General features: G+C 39.9%; 3 protein-coding genes across 6 annotated transcripts; 1 reads left to right on the top strand and 2 right to left on the bottom strand.

Moving 5' to 3' along the window:
* Positions 1-325: 325 nt before the first annotated feature.
* Positions 326-23970, top strand: LOC129107833 (zinc finger protein 271-like). 4 transcript variants are annotated; one of them, XR_008531913.1, is made up of 4 exons: positions 326-577; positions 2179-3275; positions 11349-11459; positions 23961-23970. XR_008531913.1 is itself a non-coding variant. In XM_054619407.1 (3 exons), exons 1-3 carry the CDS (start codon positions 385-387, stop codon positions 11376-11378), a joined length of 1320 nt encoding a protein of 439 aa, XP_054475382.1. In that variant the 5' UTR covers positions 326-384; the 3' UTR covers positions 11379-12057. The 4 variants fall into 4 exon arrangements, 3 of the variants coding, with proteins under 3 accessions (XP_054475382.1, XP_054475383.1, XP_054475381.1); XM_054619407.1 differs by lacking the exon at positions 23961-23970 and having other exon boundaries at positions 11349-12057; XM_054619408.1 differs by lacking the exons at positions 11349-11459; positions 23961-23970 and adding an exon at positions 7019-7310.
* On the bottom strand, positions 11467-20686 carry LOC129107946 (uncharacterized). The gene is made up of 4 exons (XM_054619558.1): positions 20409-20686; positions 17381-17848; positions 12120-13044; positions 11467-11470 (listed from the first exon to the last, which is right to left on the bottom strand). Exons 1-4 carry the CDS (start codon positions 20593-20595, stop codon positions 11467-11469), a joined length of 1584 nt encoding a protein of 527 aa, XP_054475533.1. The 5' UTR covers positions 20596-20686.
* Positions 23121-27336, bottom strand: LOC129107832 (zinc finger protein 554-like). The gene is made up of 3 exons (XM_054619405.1): positions 27090-27336; positions 25169-25570; positions 23121-24145 (listed from the first exon to the last, which is right to left on the bottom strand). The coding sequence occupies exons 1-3, from the start codon at positions 27238-27240 to the stop codon at positions 23202-23204; spliced, it is 1497 nt and encodes a 498-aa protein (XP_054475380.1). The 5' UTR covers positions 27241-27336; the 3' UTR covers positions 23121-23201.
* Positions 27337-27690: the final 354 nt, after the last annotated feature.

The raw sequence follows: 27690 nt of genomic DNA, 5'->3' as shown, positions 1-27690 counted from the left end.
TATCTAAAAAATAATACATAGTACACCCATTTGAACTTAAAGTTTAGAGTCAGTTAACGTTAATGAGGATGTAGATTTATTTTGAAAGACTCGGGCCGGAGTGGTTTTTGGATTGTTTTAGTTCTAACTAACTACTACTACTAGCGTAGATAGTGCTATCATTTCGACAGTTTAAACATTTTTAAAATGGAAATGTCGGGAGTGGCGGAGACTGGACGTCTCACCGCGGCTGCCGGGGAGAGATTTGGACTGTTTATATAAAGATTTATTCTGAAAGACTTGGGCCGGAAGTTGCTTCGTTTTGCAGCTTCCCAAAACACGGAAGTGTTTTCAGGTTTTTAGTTCTAACTGCGTAGATAGCGCCGTCCATTCGACTCTTTAAACATGTCTAAAGTGGAAATGTTGAGAGTGGTGGTGACCGAGCGTCTCACCGCGGCTGCCGAGGAGATATTTGGAGTGTTTAAAAGAACCATCGCGGAGTACGAAGAGGAACTGTCTCGTTCGAAGCGAGAGAACGAGCGTCAACGCAAACTGCTGGACGCTGTTCTGAAGCCCGAAGTTCGGTTATACAGAGCAGGTTAGTGGCATACAACGACGTTTAGCTCCACATTACTTTCACTCATGTGACTCATTTTATGCCCAGAACGGGCAGGAGGCTGAGCCTGTGGCTGTGCGTTTACCGCGTTTATCTTTCCCGAGAGGCGCTCGAACGAACAACTTCAAACTCGACACACTGCGCTTCCTCGTGACCTTTGCTTGTTTTCAGGAGAAAAAACAACAACAACAGGGACAGACATTCCCGCTAACGATGTTTCAAACTAAACGTTGTGATCTTATCTCTGTCCCCAGATTGGTCACATATTCACAAATATAATACTGGTGAATATTATATTTGCTTCCAGTCACGTATCGATGCGTTACAACGGCTTATGTCACGTATATAACATGTTTCCGGTTTATGTGAAACAATGTAGATTGGGCTTATCTCAGAAAATACCCAAACTTATTTACCGATGTGTTTTCATATGCTATTATGAGAAATATTTGTATACAGTGACGATCAGACAATTATTTTAAGGTGCACTAAATAGTTACTAACACAGAGCCAGGATACAATCAGTACCGATACTGAAAGTCTGAACTTAATGATACTCAGCGTCATTCTCCTTCCATCCCATATTGGCCTCTTTGGCGGCCCATGCTAATGAGGATTGGCTCTACAGCAGCATAGTGTTGTATGGAGATGAGGAGAAGGGGCTCTCCTTCTTTAGTAACACAACGGCCCTCAAAGAGACACAATACAAAAGAGAATAGTCTTGAAAAACTGGTGACCCATTCACATTTCTAATGTGGCAACAAACTATATGATCATTCATACATATACACATTTTTACATTTTTTAAGACTTGTCAGAGCAGCAGCTTCTCAAATCATTTCTGCAGTGCATTAAAGAGTAGACCCTCTGTCTACCAGCATGCAGTGAGGAACTTTACTGCCCTCGCTGTTCACACACTTTAGGACGAAGCTTCCCATTATTGCCCAAAAACAGACCGCAAAAGTCACAGTGCAGTTAAATCCATCCAAAGTCTCCCTAAAAATGAGACAAAGTGTCTGTCCTCTCTGTCGGCTCACCAACACACGCGCACACACACAAAAGTTGGTATTTTTATTTGCTTGAAATGGTTACTGTGTTACTGTCTGGATGTCACATTTCATAAAAGCCATATTACACGCAATGCCACAATTATTGTGTACAAATAAATACATTAAAGAATCTGAACCTTAGGCCTGAAAATAAAACAGGATTCTCTTTCACTTGGTTTTGGATTTCGTCATACAAAACGTTGCAAATGAGAGACCAAGATTAAACAATGATGTAATTTCTCACATTCTTTGTGTAGCCTTTTCTCTCTCTCTCTCTCTCTAGGCTAGATAATTAATGTGTTCATGGTAAATAATTAAACATGTTGTAAATGCAAATTTCCAGTCTGAGATGAAGTCACCATACTGGATCTCAGGCTGGTGGTACTCCGATGCCCTGTAGTGTCCCATCTTATCACACACACTTCACTTTTTTCATGCTGTACTTGGTGTGTTGAGCTGTGTTGAACGTATAATCACATTTCTTTTCCTGACCTGTCTACATTCATTTATTTTTTATTTTTGTTTTATCTGCAGATGTTCAGCTGGACTCCGAGCCTCCACAGATGAAAGAAGAGCAGGAGCACCACCGCAGCAGTCATGAGGGAGAGCAGCTTCAAGGACCTGTCCCTGTGAAGAGTGAAGGTGACGAAGGTCAGTCCTCACAGCTTCATCAAATGCAAGAAGAGAACAGCGAGGCAGAGCCTCCAGCCAGCACCTCAGCTCAGCTGATGGAAATGGAGAGCAATGGAGAGGACCGTGGAGGATCAGAAACAACCAGGAGCCTAGATCCAGATAGTCTCTCACAACCAGCTAATGATGAGGAGACTCCAGATTCTTCCAAACAAGCTGACCCTGTGAAATACACCCAGGCAGGTGTATCTGCCAGTCAACCAGCTAGGTATGACAAGACTTCAGACTGTAGAGGGCCTGAGATTGAAGACAGTGATGGTGGACAGGAGGAGACAAGGAAACCTCAGTCAGATTTAAAAACACAGACAAACAACGGTGGCGCTCGAGGTGATAAAGAATGTAACACCGGCAAGAAGTCTTTTAGCTGCTCCAAGTGTGGTAAAACATTTAAACCCAACAGAAAAAGTGCTCCGGGAATGGAGCCGTTCATTTGCTCAGCTTGTGTTGAAAGATCCCTGCAAAGTGCACGTTTAATCACAAAGAAGATAGCTCATTCAGGGGAAAACCTCTTCAGATGTTCAGTTTGTAAGAGACAATTTAGCTACAAAGGAGATGCTGTGAGACACATCCGGATTCACACCGGAGAGAAACCCTTTGGCTGCTCAGTGTGCGGTAGAAGATTCACGCAGAGCACAAGTCTGGACTCCCACATGAGAACCCATACAGGAGAGAAACCGTTCGGCTGCTCACTCTGTCCAAAAAGGTTCATCCGGAGTGGAGTTCTGGACCGACACATGAGGGTTCATACAGGAGAGAAGCCTTACAGCTGCTCAGAGTGTAACACAAGCTTTACTCTGAGTCAGTCGCTGTTAAAACACATGAGGATCCATACAGGAGAGAAACCATTCAGCTGCTCAGTTTGCGATAAAAAATTCATTCAGAAAGGACACCTGACGCAACACATGACGCTCCACACGGGGGAGAGGTCGTTCAGTTGCCAGGTCTGTGGTAGGAAATTCTCCAGACAGTCTCGTGTGAAAAAACATAAGTGTGTTACTGAGAGCAGCAGCAGTAGTAAATGAACTGTGGAACCTTGAATGTCTTACTATCCGCCCAATATGGATAATGTGGTTTAGGTTATAACATCATGAATGTATTTGCAATTGGGCTGCTTATACAAATTTGATCTAACACATAATTTATTAATTATGTGGCTGCAAACAAAAGAGCCGCCAATTATTCAGCATATTTAAGATATTAGGAATCTTAAAATTTTTACTTGATTGCAGATATAATAGATTCATTAAGAAATGTGCCACTTTGCCTCTGATGCAGCCTCCTCTGTCTGCAGTCAACCGTCTGTAGTCTTGCTTAATGTCCGGCCCACAGCAGCGTCTCACACTGTTGGACTGGTGCTGCTCCAGTGAGTGAGCGGTAGGCCTGTAACGATAACTCATGTCGTTGGACCTTATATTGTCCCAGGATAATTGCAAGAACATTATGTGTAATTTTTAACTGATAAAATCTTTTTATGTTGGCATTATAATGCAAGTACACCTTTAACGAAGCTGTGAACTTTTAATAAGAAAGCTATTCAGTGAAAGGAATTGGAATGTTAAAAAAAGATGCTAATAAAAATGTGCAATATCTGCACAATGCCCATGTCCTTGTAGAGACAACCCTGGTGTTTTCTTCTGGCATAATGTTGGCTGAAATGTTCCTGACCTTATTTAAACAATATTGAGATTATGTCCAAATAAAGTACGATAAGATGATTAGGTTAAAAATGATTAAGGTCATGTTCATATATAGTTCGATAAATCCAAATTGTAAATAGGTCATGTCATGTATAATTATTAAACAAAAAGTCGATAACGTTAAAATTATAAAGATCATACCATAGATCATACAATTAGTAAAACATTTTTTAATAATGGAATGTAAAAATTGAAGATGCAACCACAGATGTGACTCATGACCAGATTATCATAATTTATAAAATTGCAGCGCAGTGGTGATAAAGACATTTTATACACAAGACGTATATGACGCGGACCCATCGATGGGCTTTAAACCCACATTGGACCCGTTCGTATGAGTCAACCGTCACTCTGTTGGTCTCTGTCAGTAGAAACGTCAGTCTGAGGTGTAGCTCATACGCATCACTGTTAAACCTGAGACTTGTACAGCAAAACTGGGCTTCATGAAAACTTCTAAAAGTGCAGTATGGGAGTGTTTCACTCAACCAACAACAGGGAATGGAAAATGCACTGCATACAAAGAATGTATCATTATGGGAAGAGCAGTGACTCTTTAATTAAGATAATGTGGAAAAGTTATCTTTTGCAGCATTTAATAAAATATGATTAAAGTCATTTAAACAATGTTTTGTTATTCCTGATATTGATCCCTAAGTTTTCATTTTACTGCAAATGTATATTTTTTTAAATATTGGTTATCGTCATCCTTGATTATTATCAATCGTTATCGGCCCTGGAAAAAACAAAACGGTGGAACCCCTGCAAGTAAGAAGTTAACCTATGTAGTATGATTTATAATATGAAATACATTTCTCTTCATCAGATGGACAGACAGACAATAGATGATGGTGAGGTTAGCAGTTCACAGACCACACCGCGTGATCTGTGTGTGTGTGTGTGTGTGTGTGTGTGTAAACCCTTTTAATATTTCACTTAACTTATGTTAACATTCAGTGGTGGATGAGGTACTCAGATCAACACTTAAGTATAAGTAGTAATACTACAGTGTAAAATACTCTTTTACATGTAAAAGCTCTGCATTCAAAATGTCACTCAAATTAAAGTAAAACAGTATTTTCATCCATAATATTTCCTTTAAGGGATAGTTTTGAAGTGGGGTTGTATGAGGAACTTATCCATAGTGTATTGCCTACTGGAGATGGCAGTTTATAGAAAGGAGCAGGAGTACTGACTAAATGTCACAGTATAGTCATAAAACAGTCATAAGAAATGTCCTAGTGCCGTTAGAAAAAGAAATATAGTATGTCATGAAATGCCATAAAAAAAATATAGTGTCAAATAAAAAATGCTATGAAAATATCATAGTATAGTATGCCATAAAATAGTGTTCATAAAATAGTCAGGATAGTATTGAATAAAAATCATATCATATTATGAATAATAAAATGTCAGCAATGTATGTCATTAAGAAATGTCATCTAAAAAGCATAGTGTGGTATGCTATAAAGTATAATTGTATAGTGTTTTCATGAAAAATGTCATGGTATAGTCATTAAAAATCATGTTAAATGACAGTTAATAGAGCACGGAAATTTCATTAAAATAGAATAGTATGCCATAGAAATGAATAATATACTATCTCACAAAAAATGGTATGGTATACTAGGGCATAAAAATGACATGTTATAGTATACCATACAAATGTTATTAAAAGGTCATAGTATAGTATGCCATAGAAAAATCTATAACAGTATTCATAGTATAGTCATAAAAAAGTCATGCAATAATATGGCATAAAAATGACCAACATATTGTATGTCATAACAAATGTTACAGTAACAATAAATAATATAGTAAACCATGAAACATTTCATGGTTTACTATATTATATATTATCTCTTAGAAAATGTCATAATAAAGTCATGTTAATTGTAATAGTAGACCATGTCATTAAAAGTAAAAAAGTAATTGTAGAGTATGCCATAAATGTTTTTAATGTATATCATTATTTGTCAAAGTAGAATATGCCATAAAAATGTGATCGTATAGTATGCCATCAAATTTAATAATGAGGTTTGTCATGAAAATGTAATAGTAGAGTGTGTCATACAAATCATAGTACTATATGTTATAAAAATGTCATAGAAAGTCATAGAATAATGTGCCTTAAAATCTAATAATATAGTATGGCATAGAAATGTCATAGTATATGCCATACTATGCCATAAAAATGAATATCAAAGTATGTTATGAAAAGGCATAATTAAGTTTCCCTTAAAACAATCAAAACAAAAATTAGTAAGTAGGTTTAATATGCCATTTAAATAATAATATAGTATGTTATATAAATGTCATAGTATATTCACTCAGTCATTACAAAAGGTTGTTATATAGTATGCAAAAAAGTGCTTCATTAAAGATTCCATAAAACAGTCATAGTATGGAAAATGTGAAAAACAAGTCATAGTATAGAATGCCATACAAATCTCATAGTATACTATGCCATACAAATGTCACAAAATGTCAAAGTATAGTATGCCCTAAAATGTCATAAAAGATGTCGTAGTACATTATGCCGAGAAAAATGTAATTAAAAATGTGCTAGTATAGTATGCGATAAAGATATCTTAAAAAATATCATGGTATAGTATGTCATATTAATGTCATAGAATAGTATGCCATACAAAGTCATAGTTTTACATGTAAAAAATGTTCATAGTATATTGTGCAATCAGAATGTCATAAAAAATGTCATAGAATAGTATGCCATACAAATGTAATAAAAATGTCATAGTATAGACTGCAATAAAAATTACATTAAGAGGTCTTAAAAATGTCATAATATAGTAGGTCATATTAATGTCATGAAAAATGTCATAGCATAGTATGCCATACAAATGTCTTCATAAATGTCATATTATAGTATGCCATAGAATGACATAGTGTAGTATGACATTTAAAAATGAATAAAGTATGCTATAAATGCAACTTCTTATGTTGTCCTTGTCTTCTTCTCTCCTCAGGTGATTGTCGAGTTTCCGGACCAAAACTGAAGTCAACTGAGCTTCTTCAGATACTTCATCCACATCTTTGTGTACTTCTTCTGCTCTATGAATTTACTCAGAGCGGTCATAAAGCCTTTTTCAGGGTCACGCCTCAAGCATTTTCAATTAAAAGTAATTATTAACCTTTTCTGGCAACAACACAATTCTTCTCTTCATGTGTTTGCCTTCTGAATATTGGGTGTTGGACCTCAAAGATCACTGCACCATCCATCTGTATTATAACTCTTTAAAATCTCTATTGGACGGGACATTCCTGACACAACAGAGTTTTGAATCTTTCAGCAAATTTTTCACTGTATCAGTAGTATCAGTATCTCATCCTGGTCAGCTACCGACCTTTTTCAAATAATAATTAATTTACAATTCAATTACTTTGTACATTTTTGATGTACTATTCTATGCAATTTTCATGAATGTTTTTTTAAATATTTTATAATAACATTTCCATGACTTTTTCCAACATACTATAATTTCACTTATTTTGACGTACTATACTTTGACGCTTTATGACTTTTTCAGAATACCATACCAGGACTGTTTTTTTAACATACTATGACAATTTCATTAATATTTTCAACTTTTTATGGCATACTATACTATGAGTTTTTTATTACATTTTTGACATACGAAATGACAACATAATCGACATAATATACAATGAGGTAATAATAATTATATTTCGACATACTATACTATTATATTTTAATGACTTTTCACGACATATTATATGATTTTTTTTATTGACTTTTTTGACACACTATACTATGACAATTTTATGACTTTTTTCGACAGTCAACTTTTTTATGTACTATACAGTGGTTTGTTTTAGACTTTCTGACACACTTTATAATGGCTTGTTTATGACTTTTTTTTAAAATGCTATACTATGGCATTTTATGACTTTGTTTGACATAGTATATTATGACTGTATTCTACATACTATACTATTCCATTTTGATGAATGTTTTCATCGTTCTATATTACATTTCCATTCCTTTTGCCAATTTATTATGATTTGACTTATTTTGACAAGTATTGTCAAGTTTGGACTTGCAAACTTGCTAGTTCAGACTTGGATAGTTCGACTCGGGAGTACAAACTCCCGAGGATGGGAGGACGCAGTACGGTCATTTTGCAATCGGAACAGCAGCGAACTTCATGACGTCACCAACTCAGCTCGTCGGACCTCTCATATCTCCGAAAAAACGTCGGAGCTATTTTCAAGTAGGCTTTATCTTGATAAATCGACCGCAGATTTGAAGTCTTAACAACTACATTCTCGCTTAAAAAAATCTTAAAACTAAATTCCGTTACACAACAACAGCAGTATTTAGACAATGATAACTGACATTGTCGTCTCTTGTTTGCTGGTGAAATGCATTCTGGGATACTTGGCTGTCCAAAGTCCACACAAGTCTCCTCCGATGCATCCCCGATATAATGGGCGGAGCAAGGACACTTCCGGGTATTTGGACCGTACTTGGCTGAATGCGAACTTGTGTTTTGGAACAGTACTTGGGCCGCGCTAGATGACGTTTCACAAGTTCAGGAGGACACAAGTACAGAGAAGTTCACATATTGAGAAACGGCCAGTGATTCCAGTTGGCTTAAAAGTGTAACATTAATTAATTCCAATAAAAAATACATTATTCATCCATCAAGGATCTGAAAAAATATTTTGTATATTATAAGAACCACATGAAATGGATAATCACATTTTTTAATAACAGAATCATATTTATAAATGCTCCTGTAATCAGTATTTCCCCAGTGTCTTTAGCGCTCGCACAGTTAGTAATGAGCCTCACAAACCTGGAGAGGGGTGTAATATATGTTGGAGCCCCTAATGCGCTCCATCATTGTTCGGCTTGGCTTATATACCATTTTACCTTTTATAGCATCAGCATCTAAGCATGCAAGTGTGATTAACTGAGCTCGCTGGTGTTGGGCTGCTTCGCTGGGTCGCTAGCTTTAATCTGTATCATACTTGCTAGATGGCTGGCTAGCTAGCAAGGTAGTTTCAGTGTGCTGCTGGCCATCCAGTCGATCAGGAGAAAACAGACTGACTACTAAACCCACCCAGTTTCTGAAGAGGAGGTGGTGGTGGACGGGGGCCGGGACAACCAGATCTGGGGGAAGTGAGTCAGGAGCTGATGAGAGCAGAGAGCGTTTGTCAATATGTAATTTCAATGTGTACATCAATTACAGAATAATAATATAAATAATACGTTTGACTGAATAGTATTTCTGGTGCAGACTAGCAAGGGTAGCAACATTTAATGGACTAATCCATAGTCACTAATATGAGCCGTTAAATAAAGGTATGGCTCTCTAAAGCTGAGCCAATAAAGGCCCTGGCCACTAGAATGTGCCATTATCTACATTAACACAAGCTGTGAGTAGCATTCAGATGTGGCTACATCCCTGATCACAGCACTGACTGGAACGGTTTATTCTCAGGAGTGATGGGCTGTGGTCACGCCGCTCTCACCAGAGCACTTATGGTTTTTGACCTGAGAATGATAATTAAATCTTCTCCCACAAACGCCGCAACTGAAGGGTTTCTGTGCCGCGTGGACCTGCATGTGCTTCTTCAGATTCCCTGCTTCACTGTATCTTTTTACACAGAGTGAGCAGCCAAACGGTTTCTCTCCTGTGTGAATTCTCATGTGTATCACCAGCGCCCCTCTGTGGGTAAACTTCTTGGAACAAACTGGACAGCAGAAGGGTTTTTCCCCTGTGTGAATCTTCTCATGCCGGCGCAGGTTTTCATTCTGGCTAAATATTTTGCCACAAAGTGAGCAACTAAATGGTTTTTCTCCCGTGTGGACTCTGACGTGCCTCTTCAAATCTGCCTTTTCAGTGAAATGCTTTTCACAGAAGACACAACTGTATGGTCTCTCTCCTGTGTGAAATCTTAAGTGTCTTTTCAAATCAGATTTTTGACTGAAACCTTTTGCACAAATTGAGCAACTAAATGGTTTCCCTACTATGTCAACACCCAGGTTTTGTATGCCAATAACTGTTTCCTCCACTGGATTAGAAACGTCACAACCTACAGAGCCATCATTGTGGGTTTCATTACTTTCTTTCTGTAAATCAAAAGCTGGACCAAAGATCCTGGCTGGTTCTGATCCTCCACAGTCCTCATCAGCTTCTCTTTTCATCTGTTGATCAGTTTGTGTTTGATGAAGCAGTGAGGACAGTGCTTTCTCTTCCTCATCCTCACTCTTCACAGAGACAGCAGTGAATGGGAACTTGGTGATATCATCTTCCTCCGGTCCTTGAAGCTGCTCTTCCTCCTGTTCCTCTTTAATGCGTGGCGGCTCTGGTTCCTCCTGGTCCAGACTGCTCCTCTGCTCAGACGATCCCACTTCTTCAACCGCCAACAGCTCTGGATCATCTACAATGGAGGACAAGAACAGACTTAACTCATATTGATCAAGCCAATATCAGGATTTCCTGCAGTATATTATTTCAGAAGACGCTCCCCTGCTAACGTCTTTCAACATTAAACTTGTCCAAATATAACATAACTTGAAATAAGATGAGTCAGGATCTGTTGGATTCAGCTTAGGAAATTGTTTGGTGTTTTAGTTTGGACTGAGAAATTATCAAAAATGTCTTTGTCCAACTGGAAAATCTCAGGATTGTGTCAAACCAACAATAAAATGTATATAATTCAGTTTGCCCTGTGTGGAAAAACATGGCCAAGATGTTCTTAATGACACAACATTCTGTTGTCAAACTAATTCACAGCTATAAAACAGTGATTAGGTCATGGTTTATAAATTATATCTGCTCACCAGTGCTTGAGTAAAATACATTTTCTAATACAGAAGGGCCATGTTCTCCATATGTAGGTAACTAAGCTAGCTTCATTCAAATTTTCTGGATGCCATCCAGAATATAATTAGTGATACTCTGATTATTTAACACAAGTCTGGATGCCATCCAGAATATAATTAGTGATACTCTGGACGAAAGAAACTGTATATATAAACCCTTTATTATAATGAATTCCTTTTTACATTACCACTGCTTTTCCTCAAGATGAGAGAAGGGCTCTGTCTTATTCCTTTCTTTATGTCTACTGTCATACTTTTAATGGTTAATGGACTGTACTTGTATAGCACTCTTCTAGTCTTCCGACCCCTCAAAGCGCTTATTTACACAAAATATCATCATTCACCCATTCACACCCATTCAAACACTGATGGCTGAGGGGATACTAAGGTGCCACCTGCCCATCAGGACACTAGTTAACAATCACATTCATTCACCACAGGAACAGCCTGCGGGAGCAATTTGGGGTTAAGTGTCTTGCCCAAGGACACATCGACATGGACTAGAGGAGCCGGGATCGACATCCTCCCCCAAGGACGACAACAAGCACCAGGTATATGTCAACTGTAAGAAAGCAATGCTGATCATGGATTCATTTTTAACATTTGACGTTTTCAGCGCCCGTGGACATAAATATTCTTCTGGACGCAGGTTTGAATCCCAGTGATCCCACTTTCCAGTGATCCTTTCCAGTAGGGGTCTGTGTCCTGTTTGCTGGTTCTTTGTCTTTCAGGTTGTTGATTGCTGCTAATGAGCCACACCTGAGCATCATAGCGTCCCCGTCATAAAGACTCAGCACCTGAACAGGGAGGCTGGCTCCTCCTGGGGCTTTTCCATGGCTGACCCAGCTGCTGTTTTGTTTGCTTTGTTTAGTTAATGCGATTTGTTAATAGTATTTGTTAAATAAATGTACCTATTTATTAGATTTACACCCGTCTTGTCTCCTTCATGTTGCAGCCTGAGAGCCGGGTTGTAACAGACTGATTATCGTTAGATAGTAGTGGCAGAGAGATTATCAACACAGAGCCCATAGAGCAAGGTCACACATAAAACACAAAAAAACAATGTGCAAAATAAATGTAAGAATGTATATTATAAATGTTGTATAATTCATAAAATGGGCTCAAGATATACACATGACAAAACATTCCCTCTCTCTCATTTTCTCTTTTCGACCATCCATCTCTTTTTTTCCTTTTCGTAAAAAGCTGACCCCTGGAACTCTTTCCAGGTCATCTTCTTCTTCATGCCCCGATCTTTGTAGAGGGAACAGACTTTAGCGGGGCAGTAAATGTACTTCCCTGATACTCCAGGGAACCCAGTGTGGATGTGAGGACTGTTCGGGCCCTGCTTCAGTTGCATGTTACAGAAGCGACACCTGCGACCCGCGGGCTGCAAGTCGGTCCTTTTCCTCTTTTGCTGTCCTTTCTCCTCCACCCTTTGCTTTGTGGCGTCTAGTTCACGCTGAAAGAACGGTGTCTCAGCAAAGTCATTAAATGGCATCTTTGGGTTTCTTAGACCTTCAGTACCATACGCTTTGAAAACTTTAGTGGAGCAGTAGAAATATCTGACGGGGCCCTGCTGGTAGAAGAAGTGGATGGAGGAACCGTCATTCTCGTGCCTGGACTTGGGCTGGCCACAGGAAAGACATGTCTTTGTCTGTGTCTTCTTTTGCATCGGCGTCTGCTTCTTCTTTTGCATCGGCGTCTGCTTCTCCACGAGGTCTTGAACTATTTCCTCAATATTGGCTTGTAAAGGCAGGTTAACTGCAACAGGCGTGGGAACAACTGGCAAACTGGTAGTCTCACTCTCCTCTTTAAGAGAGCACCAGAGTTCCTGCCTCTCGTGCAGTTTCTCTTGGCCGTCTTTTACATACTGTGAAATATGGAGTTCTGTCGTTGGGTGGAGCATGCTGCTTGGGTCTGTTAAGGAGTCGTAAACTAGTGCCGCGTAGTCCCTGTCCACAAGGTTCAGTGTGTCCTTCTGCCCGCGGTGTTTATTGAGCAGGTCGTCGATGGCTGCCTTCATAGGGGCCGGCCACCTCTTGTGGTCCAGCACAAACACCCTCCAGACGTAGGGTCCAGATGGAGCGCTGGTTGGTGAGGACAGCAGGGGTGGAGACGGCAGACATGTTGTTTCTATCAAAACATAGGACAGAGAACCATCAGTCACTCGGACCGTATATGGGTGAAACCCACTTTACACAACTCTTTTGATAATAGCTGACTGGGATGTTAATATTAAAGTCTATTCATTCATTTTGTCACATCTCTAAGAGGGGACAGATGCAACACATCTATTATGTTTTTTATTAAAATAAATATGATTGTAATCCAGTTACTACTATCTAAATCTACGGTATGTATAACACATGCATAATGTGTATTATCTTATACACAACATGACAAATTGGTAATAAACAAATATATATAGTGTTCTCTGATCTTAACAGTGGAGAAAGAAGTCATCGGATAAGTACTTCGGTAAAATTATTTAATACCACCATGCAGTGAAGAAATACTAAAATGATGCATTCAAAATCTTTATGTCTCTATATTTGTGTTTATGTTTATATAATGCAAAAGTCCTTAAATAAATGTTATCGGTGGATGGTAAGCGTCTTTACAGGCTACGCTAGATAGGGCTAGATTCTATATCTGAATGAACATTAATATGAACTCACCGTGATGCCTTCACTTGAGGAACCAAGTTTGGAATTGCCAAATTCAACGCACCACAAACACAAAAACACATTAAACTGACAAATGAATCTACTCAAATGAAATGTTAATGGCTTACAGTTAAGTAAGGTTAGCATGTAAAGTTAATTCATCCAAAAGTGCTGTCAACATGAAGCTGTTCGACACATTATAATGACGAACAGCGACTAATGCTCAAGTGAAGCTCTAGCCGATGTCAGCTGCTGTAGATTAACTATCCAGGCTGTTAATGACAAACGCTAGAGCAGGGGTCTCAAACTCGCGGCCCGCGGGCTATTTTTGCGGCCCGCTAGACGATATTTTGTGGCCCCCACCTTAATATGAAAGTTTAATGTTAGTGCGGCCCGCGAGTTTTGTTAGTGCGGCCCACGAGTTTTATATGAATGGCACTTTACAGTGTTGTGTGCGGAGCTGAACGAACCTACCAATCACGGTGGGTATATGGCTCTCGGGGGCGGGACATCGACCGGGCTTGATGCAAGCAGAGAAACATTCTCAATGAGTGACAGTGACAGCAGCGTTGCCATGGAGAGTTACAGCAGCGTTGTCATGGAGAGTTCTCCTCCGTGCCTGGCTGGCTGCCTCGTTTCTATTAAACGCGGACATTCGTCCCAGCGCTGCGTTCACAACACCTCCAAAAAAAAGTTTTTTAGTTGCTGCCCAGCGGGACATTATACGTGTATATGTCTCTCTCTGACAAAATAAATCAAAGTGATGCGTACGCGGCGAGATAAAAGAAAAGTAAGAAAATAATGTAGCCTAATGTGGTCTGCAGTCACATACCGACACCTGTCCGTCGGCAACAACAGTCCCCGATAAAGCAGAAGAGCTGCTGAGTTTGTGTCCAATGCACGGCCGCACCACAGCCAAGGATATATTTCAGGAGCTGTGCGAACAGACTGGTGGGCATTACCACGGATGGAGCCCCGTCTATGACCGACTGGTAGCGCTGGTTCAAAGAAAGTTAGAGGAAAATGCAGATCGTTCTGCAAGTCGTTCTGCACTGCATCGTACACCAACAGGCACTGTGCAGCATGTCATGTCTGTTGTCCTGAGATGTATCAGTTACATCAGGTCCAGGAGTTTACAGCACCGCCAGTTCAGGGCCTTTTTACAACATATGGTGATGTACTTTACTTTAGTAAAAGTACATCATTTAGTAGTGTCCTGAAGAGATTTTTTGACTTAAGAGCAGAAGTGAAGAAATTCATGGAAGATGACAGAATGGATGTTCCTGAACCTGATGATCCAGGGTGGGTTATGGACCTTGCATTCCTAGTGGACTTAACACAGGAGCTGAACATCCTTAACCTGAAGCTCCAGGGCCCTGGTCAGCTTATCACTGCAGCTTATGAAAATGTGAAAGCCTTCTCCGCTAAACTGAAATTGTGGAAAACTCAGCTTTCTGTAAAATATCTCAGCCATTTCACAACATGCAGGTCTCTTGTGGAGGAGGGCACAGCCTTCAGTGGTGGTGAATATGCCTGTGCTAGTGAAAACCTTCTGCAGGAGTTTGATCAGCGTTTTGCTGACTTCAAGGCACGCTGTGACACTTTCCAGCTGCTTGCTGACCCCTTCTCAGCTGATGTGGAGAGTGTCCCAAGTATGTTGCAAATGGAACTTATTGACTTGCAGTGCAACAGTGATCTAAAAGCTAAATTCAGAGAGGCACAGGGAAAAGCAGACATGACTGGACAATTCATGAGAGAATTACTTCCATCCTTCCCTGAGCTGTCAAAAATGTTCAGTCGGGTAATGTGCCTTTTTGGAAGCACGTATCTGTGTGAAAAACTTTTCTTGACTATGAACTTTAATAAATGCAAGTACTTAGTGATGCCCATGTTGAAGCTGTACTCAGAGTTTCTACTGTAACCTTGATCAGGGCAAATGTTGCTCAGCTGTGTGAGCAGAAGCGCTGCCAGAAATAGAATAAAGCACAAATGTATTCAGGGATTGTATGTGTTGGTTCAGTGCAATGTTTCAATAAGTTATTAAAAACATGGAAATAAAAAATTAAATTTTCAAAAATATTGCGCTTTCTTGTAGTGCTTGAACGTTGAAGTGGCCCTCCTATGAGACGACAATACCAGCAGTGGCCCCAAGCCAAATTGAGTTTGAGACCCCTGCGCTAGAGCAACCCGTTCATGAAACAGCTACAAAAGGCCAACTAGTGGCCATGTATATATCACATCCGTACTGGTTAAGAAACACGATAGGAAAGGAAAGGAAGTCGTTTTAGGGTATTTAAGCTAAAGATTTCCCCAATGCCGTGTGGGGGTCTGAGGTGAAGCAAGTACAGTAGAACCAAGTACTGGTTTTGTTGAATTTTTGTTTCAATTTTGTAGTAATTCTAAGCAAAATTTAGATTTTTCCTGCTGAGTTTGGCGTTTTAGTCTTCACCATCTAGGCTTATAGCCGTTGCCATCTTGGGTTTTAGCAACCAGTAAATGGAAGTGACCATATTTGGTCGTATACAGCTCTGATTGTGGTAGCAACATAAAATAATTTCACACCTATTTTGCCTGTGTGAAACGCTGCATAGCAGTTGCATTCTCGTTGCAAGCAGACAAGCACACAGGATTTCCCAGGGCAGCCTTGTTCTCGGCAACGAATCAGGTTTTTAAAGTCTTCCAATTTCTGGACATAACTGCTGCTGTGTGGACTGAGATGCTGGTTATTGGAGCGACCTTGGGGTTTTCGCCTCGTGGTGAAAGTTGTGCATTCTACTCCTGCACACGTTTGACATCTGTGTCACACTTGGTCAAGTATGCCTGAGCCACTTCTGTGGGAAACGCAACGCTGCATGATGCCATTTTCTGGTGTACCAGACTCACGGTTGTCTTGGCGATACAATAGCCAGCTGTTGGCTAGAATGAGATCAGTGAAGTGCATCAGCATCCGAACGTCTTCCTCCGTCGTGTGACAGTCACATATGGTTTTACTTTCTTGCACCCTCGCTGGCAGGCTTTTTTCCTGGCGGTTGAGCAAGAACAGCGGAAAGCATCAGGACTGGTTTGTTGTCGTACCACTTCACTACCGTACCTTGCCATCTCCCCTGGTTACTGATGCTGAGGTGCTCCTTCCTTTATGTTTCATGTTTTGGACACTTGGTAGCTTCTCCAGTGCTTTAGTGACCCATGTCTTCATTACTGTACCATTCAGGTACACCTGCTTCTCCAGCATGCGATCCACAGATTTCAAGGTTTTCAAGAACCAACCACAGTACACTTTTGTGCCAGGATTCAGAGTTTTATCAACTCGCCACAAGATGACAGACAAATTGTCCATGAATGAGGCCAACGGTTCTAAATTTAGCAGAATTACGTAATATGGTGCAGTAAAACGGAAATATATGTCCCCAAATGAGGATCTATGGTCTCAGGTTTATGCAACCAATGAACGGAAGTGACCATATTTGGACTGCGGAGGAGTTGCATATGGCTCTGGTATTGGTATCTGTGAAGCCTGCCCTAAAGCATACCCTGCTTTATGGTCTGTTTCACTCTAAATGGACCATCATTTACTAAATGAACATCATGAATGAACATGCTGTATTGAAGAAGAGACAATAAATTCAATAAACTCATGTTTACTGAGGTAATAAATTAATAAAGAAGTAGTCATTTTCTCATAGACCATCTATTCATAACGATGTGATTCAACTGAAAGACAACACATGATCATTTAGTACCCAGTCCTACGATGACATATCAGTAATGAGCCTAATAGACTTTTTTGTTTACTTTTTACAAACCTGCTTTGTTGACTTCGTCATCACTCTTCACAGACCCTTCCAGAAGCTTATGTAGACCTTGGATCTCCTCCTTGTACTCTGCTAACATTGTCTCAAACATCCCGAATATCTCTTCAACAGCTGCAGTCAGTCGCTGCTTCACCAACACCCTCAGCCTCCTGGCTGGTTCTGGTCTTCCACAGTCCTCATCAGCTTCTTTTTTCATCTGTTGATCCTTCTGCCTTTGCTGGAGCTGTGAAGACCGAGCGTTCTCAACCTCATCTTCACTCTTCACAGTCACAGCAGTGAACGGGAACTTATTGATATCAGCTTCCTCTGGTCGTTGAAGCTGCTCTCCTTCATGACCACACCTGAATTCCTCCTGTTCCTCTTTGATGTGTGGGAGTTTTGGGTCCTCGTTGTTCACACTGAGGCTCCACTCCTGCTGCTCACAGGGAACCTGTTCACTGAAGATCAGATGATGGACTTCTGGAGAGAGGAAAGACGACACAAGGAGGAAGGTAATTATTGTACAGAATCAAATAATTACTAAACAGTTGTAGTGCATATCATTAATGAACCTCACGAAGAAGTTTATAGATTATTTAAACTGTACTTTGCGGTAGAAATCATAGTTCATTATGGTAGTTTTTTTGTCTTTGGCTGTGGGTGCTCAAGCGAGGTGCATGCAATTTTCGGATTCCCCCACAATCGTTACGTTTTCCACACACACACTCACATCTGGTTATGCTAAAAGTTATATGAAGAAGCTGCAACCCCAAATCTGGCATTAACTCTGAAGGCTGAGACCACATCTCTAACAGCAGCACTCCATGTCTTCACACTAGCAGCAGAGGAAGGGAGGATAGAGGAGAGGAGGAACGATGCCACAGGACTTTGGTAATAATTAATGAATAATTAATTATTACAACAGTACGTTCTGTTGTTTTTTTAACCTTGTACATGCTTGTCAATGAAAGGAATTAAGTCTGGTGTTACTAAATTAGTCTACAAGTTTACCACAATGAAATGTATTCTTTTTGTAAGGATTGTGAAGGCTCTATAAACATTAGTGTTAATGGGAAAATCCCTTGCGTTAAAAACCCAAAACAAGACATTGGCCCTGGAGGGGCTCTGAAAACCCCAGAGGTCCTGCCAGATGCGGATTGTGGCAGGGCCTCAGGGATTTACACAAAAAAAGCGGCATCAGCGCGTAGGAAACAGATTGATGTCGGAGCCTGAGACATACCCATACAACCATCTAAAAAGGCTGGATGGGTTATCATTTAATAGTCAGAGCACCCAGGGCGATAGAAGACGACACTACTTATACCACTGAGCATTACCAAAAAACATGCTCAGGTTCTCCAGCTGTTTGTAGTTTTTTGCCAGGTACATAACTTTCAAAACACACGTCTTCATCAGAAGGCCACCTCCAGTTCTGCCGAGTGGCGGCTGTGGCGTAGTGGAGAGCAAGGTAGTTCTCCATTCAGAGGATCGGTAGTTCAATACCCGGCTTCGGCAGTCGATGTGTCCTTGGGCAAGACACTTAACCCCAAGTTGCTCCCGAAGGCTTGCCATCGGTGTGGACTGGATGTTGCATGAATGTTAGTTAGAGTCTGATGGTGGCACCTTGCATGGTAGCCTGTCATCAGTGTGTGAATGGGTGAATGATATGTAATATACTACTGATTGTAAGTCGCTTTGGATAAAAGCGTCTGCTAAATGACTGTAATGTAATGTAATGTAATGTAAGCCGATGCAGGAATGTCTTAAAACTTGCATTCTCTTTACTGACCAGCAGGGGGCGACTCCTCTGGTTGCAAAAAAGTTTCAATGCCCCTACTTCTAACATGATTTATTCCCTCAGTAAACATGTGAGTTTATGGTCTCAATCTTTAGTTTCAGGTCTGCATTTTGCCTAAAACAAAACACTGAAAAAAAATGATTTCTCTGGTTGCAAACAGAAGTGAGATTGTATAAAAGTCAATGAGAAAATGACTCTACTTCTCTCTTGATTTATTCCCTCAGTAAACATGGGAAACATGAGTTTATGGTCTCAATCTCTAGTTTCAAGTCTTCTTCAATACAGCATGATGTTCATTTAGTAAATTATGGTCCATTTAGAGTCAAATAGACCATAAAGAGGAGTATGCTTTGGAACGGGCTTACTGTGATGACAGGTCGCTTTCTACAAGAGCCATATCCCCCCTCTCGACGTCCCTACTCCCCATTCCAAATATGTAACACTCAGTTCACTGTAATCAAAGATGGTGACGCCGAACTCAGGGCTTCATAACGACAAACCAATTGGTGACGTCACGGTGACTTCGTACACTTCTTATTCAGTCTATTATCTTTATCCAGGGACATGACATAGTACTGTAAATTTAAACATTTGTCCAAATACAATAACAAGAAATAAACAAAATAAAGACAGAGAAATTATAGGAGATACAGCATAGTGACCTGAAAAAACACAACTTATGTAGATGAAGATTTGTCAACCAGTAGATATTGTGAGATAATGTTTTACCGAGGTAGCATACTCATTCAGACTGAAGTGTGATAATATTGTATTTAATTCATTGAGTTAGCCAAAATAGTTACCTCCTCATTACTCTGCTTACTACTGTGGTTATATGAATCATTTATGTCATATACATTGAATGTGTTGTATCTCTGTTATGCTGTTCATTCTGTCCACATGACATCTATTGCATTCTGTCCATCCTGGGAGAAGGATCCCTCCTCTGTCGTTCTCCCATAGGTTTCTTCCTTTTTTCTCCCTGTGAAAGGTTTTTTTAGGGGAGTTTTTCCTGTGCCGATGTGAGGGTTCAGGGACAGAGGATGTCACATGTGCACAGATTGTAAAGCCCTCTGAGGCAAATTAGTCATTTGTGATTCTGGGCTATACAAAATAAACTGAATTGAATTGAATTAATAGTTATTTTGAAGACACACAGTCATAGCTATAGGAACGACCTCTATAACATTATTATACTTACGCTACAATCTCTTTGTGCGACAATAGTCACTTTTTACAAACCTAGTCCGAGTGAAAATGCTGAAGCAGTCAACTCTTCCGCCATCAGTTTGTGGCGATGGACCTCCTCAGTGGAATAACAAAGATCTCGGCTCTCTGCTCTGGTTCTCTGAAACAGCTCCAATATCTCCTCAGCAGCCGCACTTTGTCTCCGAGTAACCAAATCTCTCAGCGTTTGAACTTTAGACATTTTACAATGAAATAGCTACACTTTATCCTCCTCTTCCACTCAGCCAGACACACTGATGAGAAGCGTTAGGGATTCACAAAGAAGGGCTCGGCTAGACACTTGTTGCTTCTACATCAGAGGCAGTTTGGTTATCGCTAACTACGCAGCGGAAATATTTCTTCATCGGCCTCGTCGTTATCCGGAAGTTTTTTTTAATTTTTCAAAATAATAGTCTTCCAAATCATAAGTCTCCGCGAATTACATTTATGTTTCAGGTAACCGCCTTCATTATAGACGAGAGTAATAGAGAAATAGCATTAAGTCTTATAGCATAAGTATAAATATCATATAAGTATTTTAACCCAAAATGTATTCATGTATTTCTGGTATCTTTGCATATTAAGATTTCACATTCAAAATGTATGATAACTTCATAGAGCACGATGCTTTGTCTTATTTTTCAAAGAATAAATATTAGAACATGCCAAGGGGGCACATTCACAAGGCAAAATGCAATATAATATACAATATAATTAAATAAATAAATAAATATAAAATCTGAGAAAACATTAAATGTGTATAAGATTTTTCAAATTAGACAAAGAAATGGTTTCATTTATATGTATGTTTTTAACCCTTTGTAAATACAGAATAGTGGTTTGCCTCTATTGGATTTTGACCTGTGAGCATAATATTTAGCAAAAAAAGCAAAATACTGTAAGTCACAAAAAAAAGTGCCAGTCTTCTTTCTCAACATATATCAATAGAAAACATTTTCAAACCTCAGGGATGTTTGAAAATGATATATGGTTATTGATACAAAAAACATCTTCAGTATTTCACCTTATTTTTAATAAAATATCATTGAAGCAGGATTTTTTTTATTTATTATTCTGAATGTCACAGCAGTACGAACTGTGATATGCTGGCTTACTGCGGAACATAATGAACTGCTTTTACATGTCCTGAAGTGCATTTGAACAGTGACCATTGCCATGGTATGAGTTTGTGTATTAAATGTGGAAATCCACAGCAGCAGCAGCTTTACAACTGCGGGCTTCAGAATACACTTGGGACTATACAAGAGTAAAAAACATTTTTTTCGAATTAACTTAGTTTCTTTCAATGTTTATGTAAAATGATCTCGCCATTTCTACATTTTCTAATTAACACTTCATATCTTCTGCTGTTATTCCAACATATCAGATAAGACTCTGTATGGGAACCCAGATCAAGGCCAAATGTTTAATCAGGACATCCCAACATCAGCTAAGCAGTAGCTGAATAAAATGAGCTCTGTTCCTCTCCTCTACTGCATGTTACTTAAAAAAAACCCACATCATTGCAAATATCAAAAAGAGTATTTGTGTTTGAGGACAGACTTTAACAGACAGTAACCGTATATGCATTCTCTCATTCACTGTGATAGAGTGGTGAAGGTGGTGAGCAGGGTGGCAGCAGAAATGGTTTTGGAAGATGTGTGTTACTGAAAAGGAGACTAAGAGGTCCTAATTAGCCTTTTCAAACTTTAGATTTTCCATCAGATAGCTAGACAGTAAATGTTTACAAGGTGAAACTGTAGTGTTAGATATGCTTTCTGTTTGGTTTGTGGTGTAAAGAGGAGTATGCTTTGGAACGGGCTTATTGTGATGACAGGTCACTTTCTACAAGAGCCATATCCCCCGTCCCGACGTCCCCGATCGTTAAATTTGAAAAAAAAAAATCCGAAGACATTCGTTGATAATATGCCTATGCATACATGGTAAAATGGACTGTACTTGTATAGCGCTCTTCTAGTCTTCCGACCCCACAAAGCGCTTTTTACACTCCATGTCATCATTCACACACTGATGGCAGGGGCTACTCAGGTGCCACCTTCACACCAGGACACTAGTTAACATGCATTCACATAATGCATAAGCTTAAACAGGCCCTATGATGCTATTTTTCGGGTGCATATTTTTACCTCAAGTTATAGTTACAACATGTTTACATGCGTTAATGCTCATAATCCTCCTTGTTTTTCTCATCCTGGCTGTCCTGCAGCACCTCTTCTCACCCTCTCTCTGAAATGCTCCATTGTAGCGCTTGCTCCTCCCTCCAGAAAACAAAGTCTGCCCTGATTGGTCAGCTAGCCCGCTCTGTTGTAGTTATTTCACATTTCTTAAAACTCTCCCTCTGGAGCATGACAAATAATCAATAGGCCAAAATGGAACCCAGACCTACTGGGTGAGAGACTGCTTTCATAACCACTACACCATGGTAGATGTGAACTTCCACTCCGTCTCTCTCTTTTGTTGTTTGAGGGCCAAACTAGCCGGAGAGTTTTACATCACTCCCATAACATTGTGTCTTCATAAAGTTACAGAAGTGAAGGAGAGAATTCAATGGAGCCGTTTCAGGCAGCTCAGGAGCAGTGATTCTGAGGGGGAGGGTAACTCCTTTTAAGCATGGACTTCAGGTTTAAGTATTTCTTAGACATTAAAGAACCATTATCTGTCCATGCTGCAGTGATTAACTAAAATGAATGATCAGTCGCAAAAAAATCTGTTTGACAAGTCATCAACAGTGTGAGTGGCATTAATTCAAGCCAAAAGAAGTTCATGGGGTCTTGGAATATCAACTTTTTAAGGGTCGGTGGGAAAGGTGACACATTTGTGGTTTTTGAAATGTCTCTCTTGAATAAACCGTCTCCCGCACTCATCACAACCGAGTGGCTTCTCTTCCAGGTGCACTTTCTTGTGTCTTTTGAGATGTCCTTTATCGTTGAAACTTTTGCCACAGATCGAGCAGCTGAATGGTTTCTCTGCCGAGTGGCGCTTCACATGTTTCCTCAGATGCGCCTGGTGACCAAACTTTTTCCCACACTGCGAGCAGCTGAAGGGTTTCTCAGCAAGGTGGCTCTTGGTGTGGACAATCCACACTCCTCTCCTGTGGAAACACTTGTTGCACACGGAGCAGCGGTAGGGTTTCTCTCCCGTGTGGGTCCGTATGTGTTCGATCAGCGATCGACTCTGTTTGAATTCCTTTTTACACACCGAGCAGGTGAAGGGGTTGCCCTCTACGTGACCTTTCATGTGGACAAATAGTGATCGCTTGTGGGTGAACATTTTACCGCATATAGGACAAATAAAGGATTGCAGTTCTGTGTGGACGGTCATGTGACTGTATATGCTTCTCTTGGAACAAAGTGTTTTACCACAGACAATGCACATTTTTTTCACACTTTGAGAATTGGTGTTTTTCAAAGCATTTAAATGTGACTGAGTTTCCCTGGTCTCTGTTGAAACGTCATCGCTGTCCTCAGTCTCCGATTCAGAGGAGACTGAATGGTTGTTGTTGCTGGCTGGATCTGATTCTGTATCAGCTGTTGTTTTCATCTCTAGAACCGTCTGCCTTTGATGGAGCTGTGAGGACCAAGCGTTCCCCTCCTCATCCTCACTCTTCACAGAGACAGCAGTGAACGGGAACTTGTTTATATCATCCTCCTCCAGTCCTTGAGTCTGCTCTCCTTCATGACTGCTCCACAGTTCCTGCTGCTCCTCTTTACACACCATCACCTGCTGGACATCTGCAGGTGAGACGGAAACCCAGGCATTAGAAATACTTTATTGACTTCTTCAGATATGCAACCTGTTCAATTACTGTCTTCATCTTTTTGTGATGATTTTTTCCTTTCTAATTCACAATTGTATGGATTTCTATTGATTAAAACAAATTCTTGTCTTACAAATTTTAATTATGTATCAGGTCATAATTTCCTCTCTTATATCTTTTACATGTTGCTGTGAAAACATCTGCTTCCAACAACTGAATCAAGTCTCAAACGTCCCCAAAACTAAATTTAATAACATTATGTTTGAACGCATGATGATAACGTAATAATTATCTTTGCTAAATACTCATCGGGGCTATGAAAAATTGCTAATATTTATGTTTGAATATTGGTTCTTAAAATAAACAGTTTTCAAATAACTATTTTTGTGCATTATGTCATGACACCTTGTCATAACTGGCAGCAAGTGACGCAGCAATTCTCAGTGCGCCATTTTGAGCTGACGTTTTGTCCGAACCCCTTCTTCTCTATTTTTTCCCTATCGCTCACTTTGAAAGCATAGTGAGGAACAAAGAATGGCTGATTGGCAAAAGTTGAAATGAGTCCTTTTAAATTCTTATATCTGTTTTTTACTATTCAAATATATAATCAAATTTTGAATATTCGTTGTAAGCCCTCTTACTCATTTGTACTGGATTAAGCATGAATGCATCATAATGCAACTCAATGGAACCTCCATGCGTTAGCGGTTAGCTCTGGTGCTGTTATCTAGCTTTACTAATTTCACACAACTTTGTTGTTCAAAAAATAGAATCATCAGGGATAAGCGACTAAAAAGCGTTAATGCTAATATGATGGTTAAACCTGTATAATTGCAATAGTGTAATTGTTTTTGAGTCGTTTTGTTGTTTTTGAGTCGTTTTGAGTCGTTTTGTTGCAGGCTTAACTGTGTTGCGATAACAGAGGGCCTTCAGGCCACAAGAAAACGCTGTGGGTCATTTTTAACATAGCAGAGATAAGTATAGTAAACCTACCAACCTGCTCTGTGCAGCCGAACCTCAGGCTTTAACACAGCGTCCAGTAGTTTGTGTTGCCGGTCGATCTCTTCCTTTGAACAGGAAAGTTTCTTCTCGTACTCCGCCACCGTTCTTTCAAACAGCTCAACTATCTGCTCAAGATGCTGCTTCACCAGCAGTCCACCAGCCGTCTGCTTTAACTTCACTGTACTGAGTCCACACCTCGGTCCACTCTTCACAGGGACAGCAGTGAACGGTAACTTGGCGGTATCATCCTCCTCCAGTCCTTGAAGCTGCTCTCCCTTCTGGCTGCTCCAGAGCTCCTCCTGTTCTTCTTTAAGGTGTGGAGGATCTGGGTCCTCCTGGTCCAGACTGGGCTGCCACTCTTGCTGCTCCTCTTTACACACCAACACCTGCTGGATGTCTAACAGCACATAGAGAGAATCATGGTAAACTCAAACCTGTTGAAGAGCTTTACTTACAGTGCCGCACTTAATTGAAACGGAAATATCTAGTCAGTAACATGTTCACGATTACAGAGTGTATGATGATTGTTGTGAAATGAGCGCACAGACCACTGTCTGCACACAGAGATGTGGAACAAGCAGCCAAACATTTGTGCAACCTCCCTTTAAAAAAAAGGTATAGATTCATTTATTCCATTTCAGATATTATCACAATTAATGAATAGTTTATAGTGCACCTGGTTTGTTTGTATACTATGGATATTTTTTCATTCGTACAAATACTCAACAGTGTTACTAAAACATGATGATTAAATACCTGGGTACATACATTATTCACTGCAGTTCAGTACACCATGCAGAGTAGCTGGCCCAAAACCAGCACCTTTTAGTACCTTAATCATCTGTTACACAGCTACACAGATTATTCTTAAAGTGCTGCAGTAATGAGTCCTAACCACGGGTCATTATGTCATTGTGACAGCATTGAAATGTTGCATTTGGGCCAGTTCTATTTAAGTGAAGTCCAACTATAACCCATCATATCTGCGTTGTTTCACCCTAGACTGAAAACACTGCACAAAATTTAAAAAATATATATATATTTTTTGGTTTATTATCTTAATGTGAGCACTTGTTTTTCTTGTTACTGGTCTAGGAGAAACAGCACAGATCTGATGGATTAAAGTGGAACTTGACATGCCCGCCCTATTAACTTCAACAGAACGCTGTGAAGATGATGTAATCAAGCAGTCCTTTTTGTATAGGTTCTTGCCCAGTAAATCACTAATACCTCTGATTGAGTTTGTTTATAGCTGTGTACTTTTTTTAAATTTATTTTAGTTTTACTTTGTGTCTACGTGTATTATACTAGCCTCATATGTTCTGTATCTGCTGCAAATGTTTACCTGAATTCTTTATTTATTACATTTTGGAAAAAAAAAAATATATATAAAATCAAAAAGACTCTTTGCCCAGGAAAAGTAGTTAGCATTTTCTCCATTTCCGGTTCCTTCGTCTCGATGTTAATGGATTTTGGTTAGATGCCTGAAGGTCTGCGGTTAAACCAAGCTCAAAATATTTAAAACGTTTGTTCTGCGATATAAAAGACGTCAGTAAATACCTCCCTCGTGTATTTTGAAGCTTGTATTGTGTTAAAACGCCGACTAGTCCATTAGTCCGGCATAGAGTCCGTTACAGTCTCGTTGTGAGTACTCACGGGCATGCGACCGTGTTGTAGTTTACTTGTACGTCATCCCTGCAGCATTTTATTAGAATTAATGTTATTAGTATTATTAGCAGCTATTTAAATATGTTGATAGCCGAATAACGTTAGCTTTACATGGATAAAATATAACCTACATCAGTTTTCCTGTTATACTTGATATTTGTCATATCGCCACATGTGGTGTGGGACAAAAATGCATGCTATTACTTACTCTTATTGAAAATAAAGAAAACGCCTCTAACGTCACATACCTGCCTTGTTTCCATCCTCCAGCAGTCTGCACAGACGATCAATTTCATCTTCGAGATCTGCTACGGTGGTTTCAAACAGTCCACATATGTCCTCTGCAGCTGCAGCCAGCTGCTGCTTCACCAACACGCTCACAGTCTGGTCCGGACACATTCCTCCCGCTGACCTCAACCACTGACAGAAAACACACCGAAATAGAGTCCGGTCTGTTGACTGTGGCGACAGCTAACGTTAGCTTTGAGTCCGGGCGCTAAATTATCGAACGTGTTTATAACGAGTCTCACAGATTGTTTCTTCTTCTTCTCTCATTTTGTTGCGGACTACAAACCAACGTTGAAGCTGCACGCCGCCGCCTACTGTACCGGAGTGTGTGACGTCATGGCGTTATGACAGTTCTGTCATTGGGACTCGTTATAAACACAAGTGATGTTCACCATTTTAGCAACTCGACCTACAGTCTAAACTCAACTCAAATCTAGCGTTAGCTGGGACTACAATTAGCTTGCTAGCTGCAAACGGACCGCACAAAAAAAGATGGGTTCCTTTTTCTCGGTTCAGGTTAGCACATATTGAATTTATTTCCAATTATATTTGAATCGCCCA

The sequence above is a fragment of the Anoplopoma fimbria genome, chromosome 19 (genome assembly GCF_027596085.1).
Source record: "Anoplopoma fimbria isolate UVic2021 breed Golden Eagle Sablefish chromosome 19, Afim_UVic_2022, whole genome shotgun sequence".
NCBI classification, from domain to species: domain Eukaryota; kingdom Metazoa; phylum Chordata; class Actinopteri; order Perciformes; family Anoplopomatidae; genus Anoplopoma; species Anoplopoma fimbria.
Note: the sequence above shows the minus strand (reverse complement) of the source record. Positions and strands in the feature narration are given on the sequence as shown.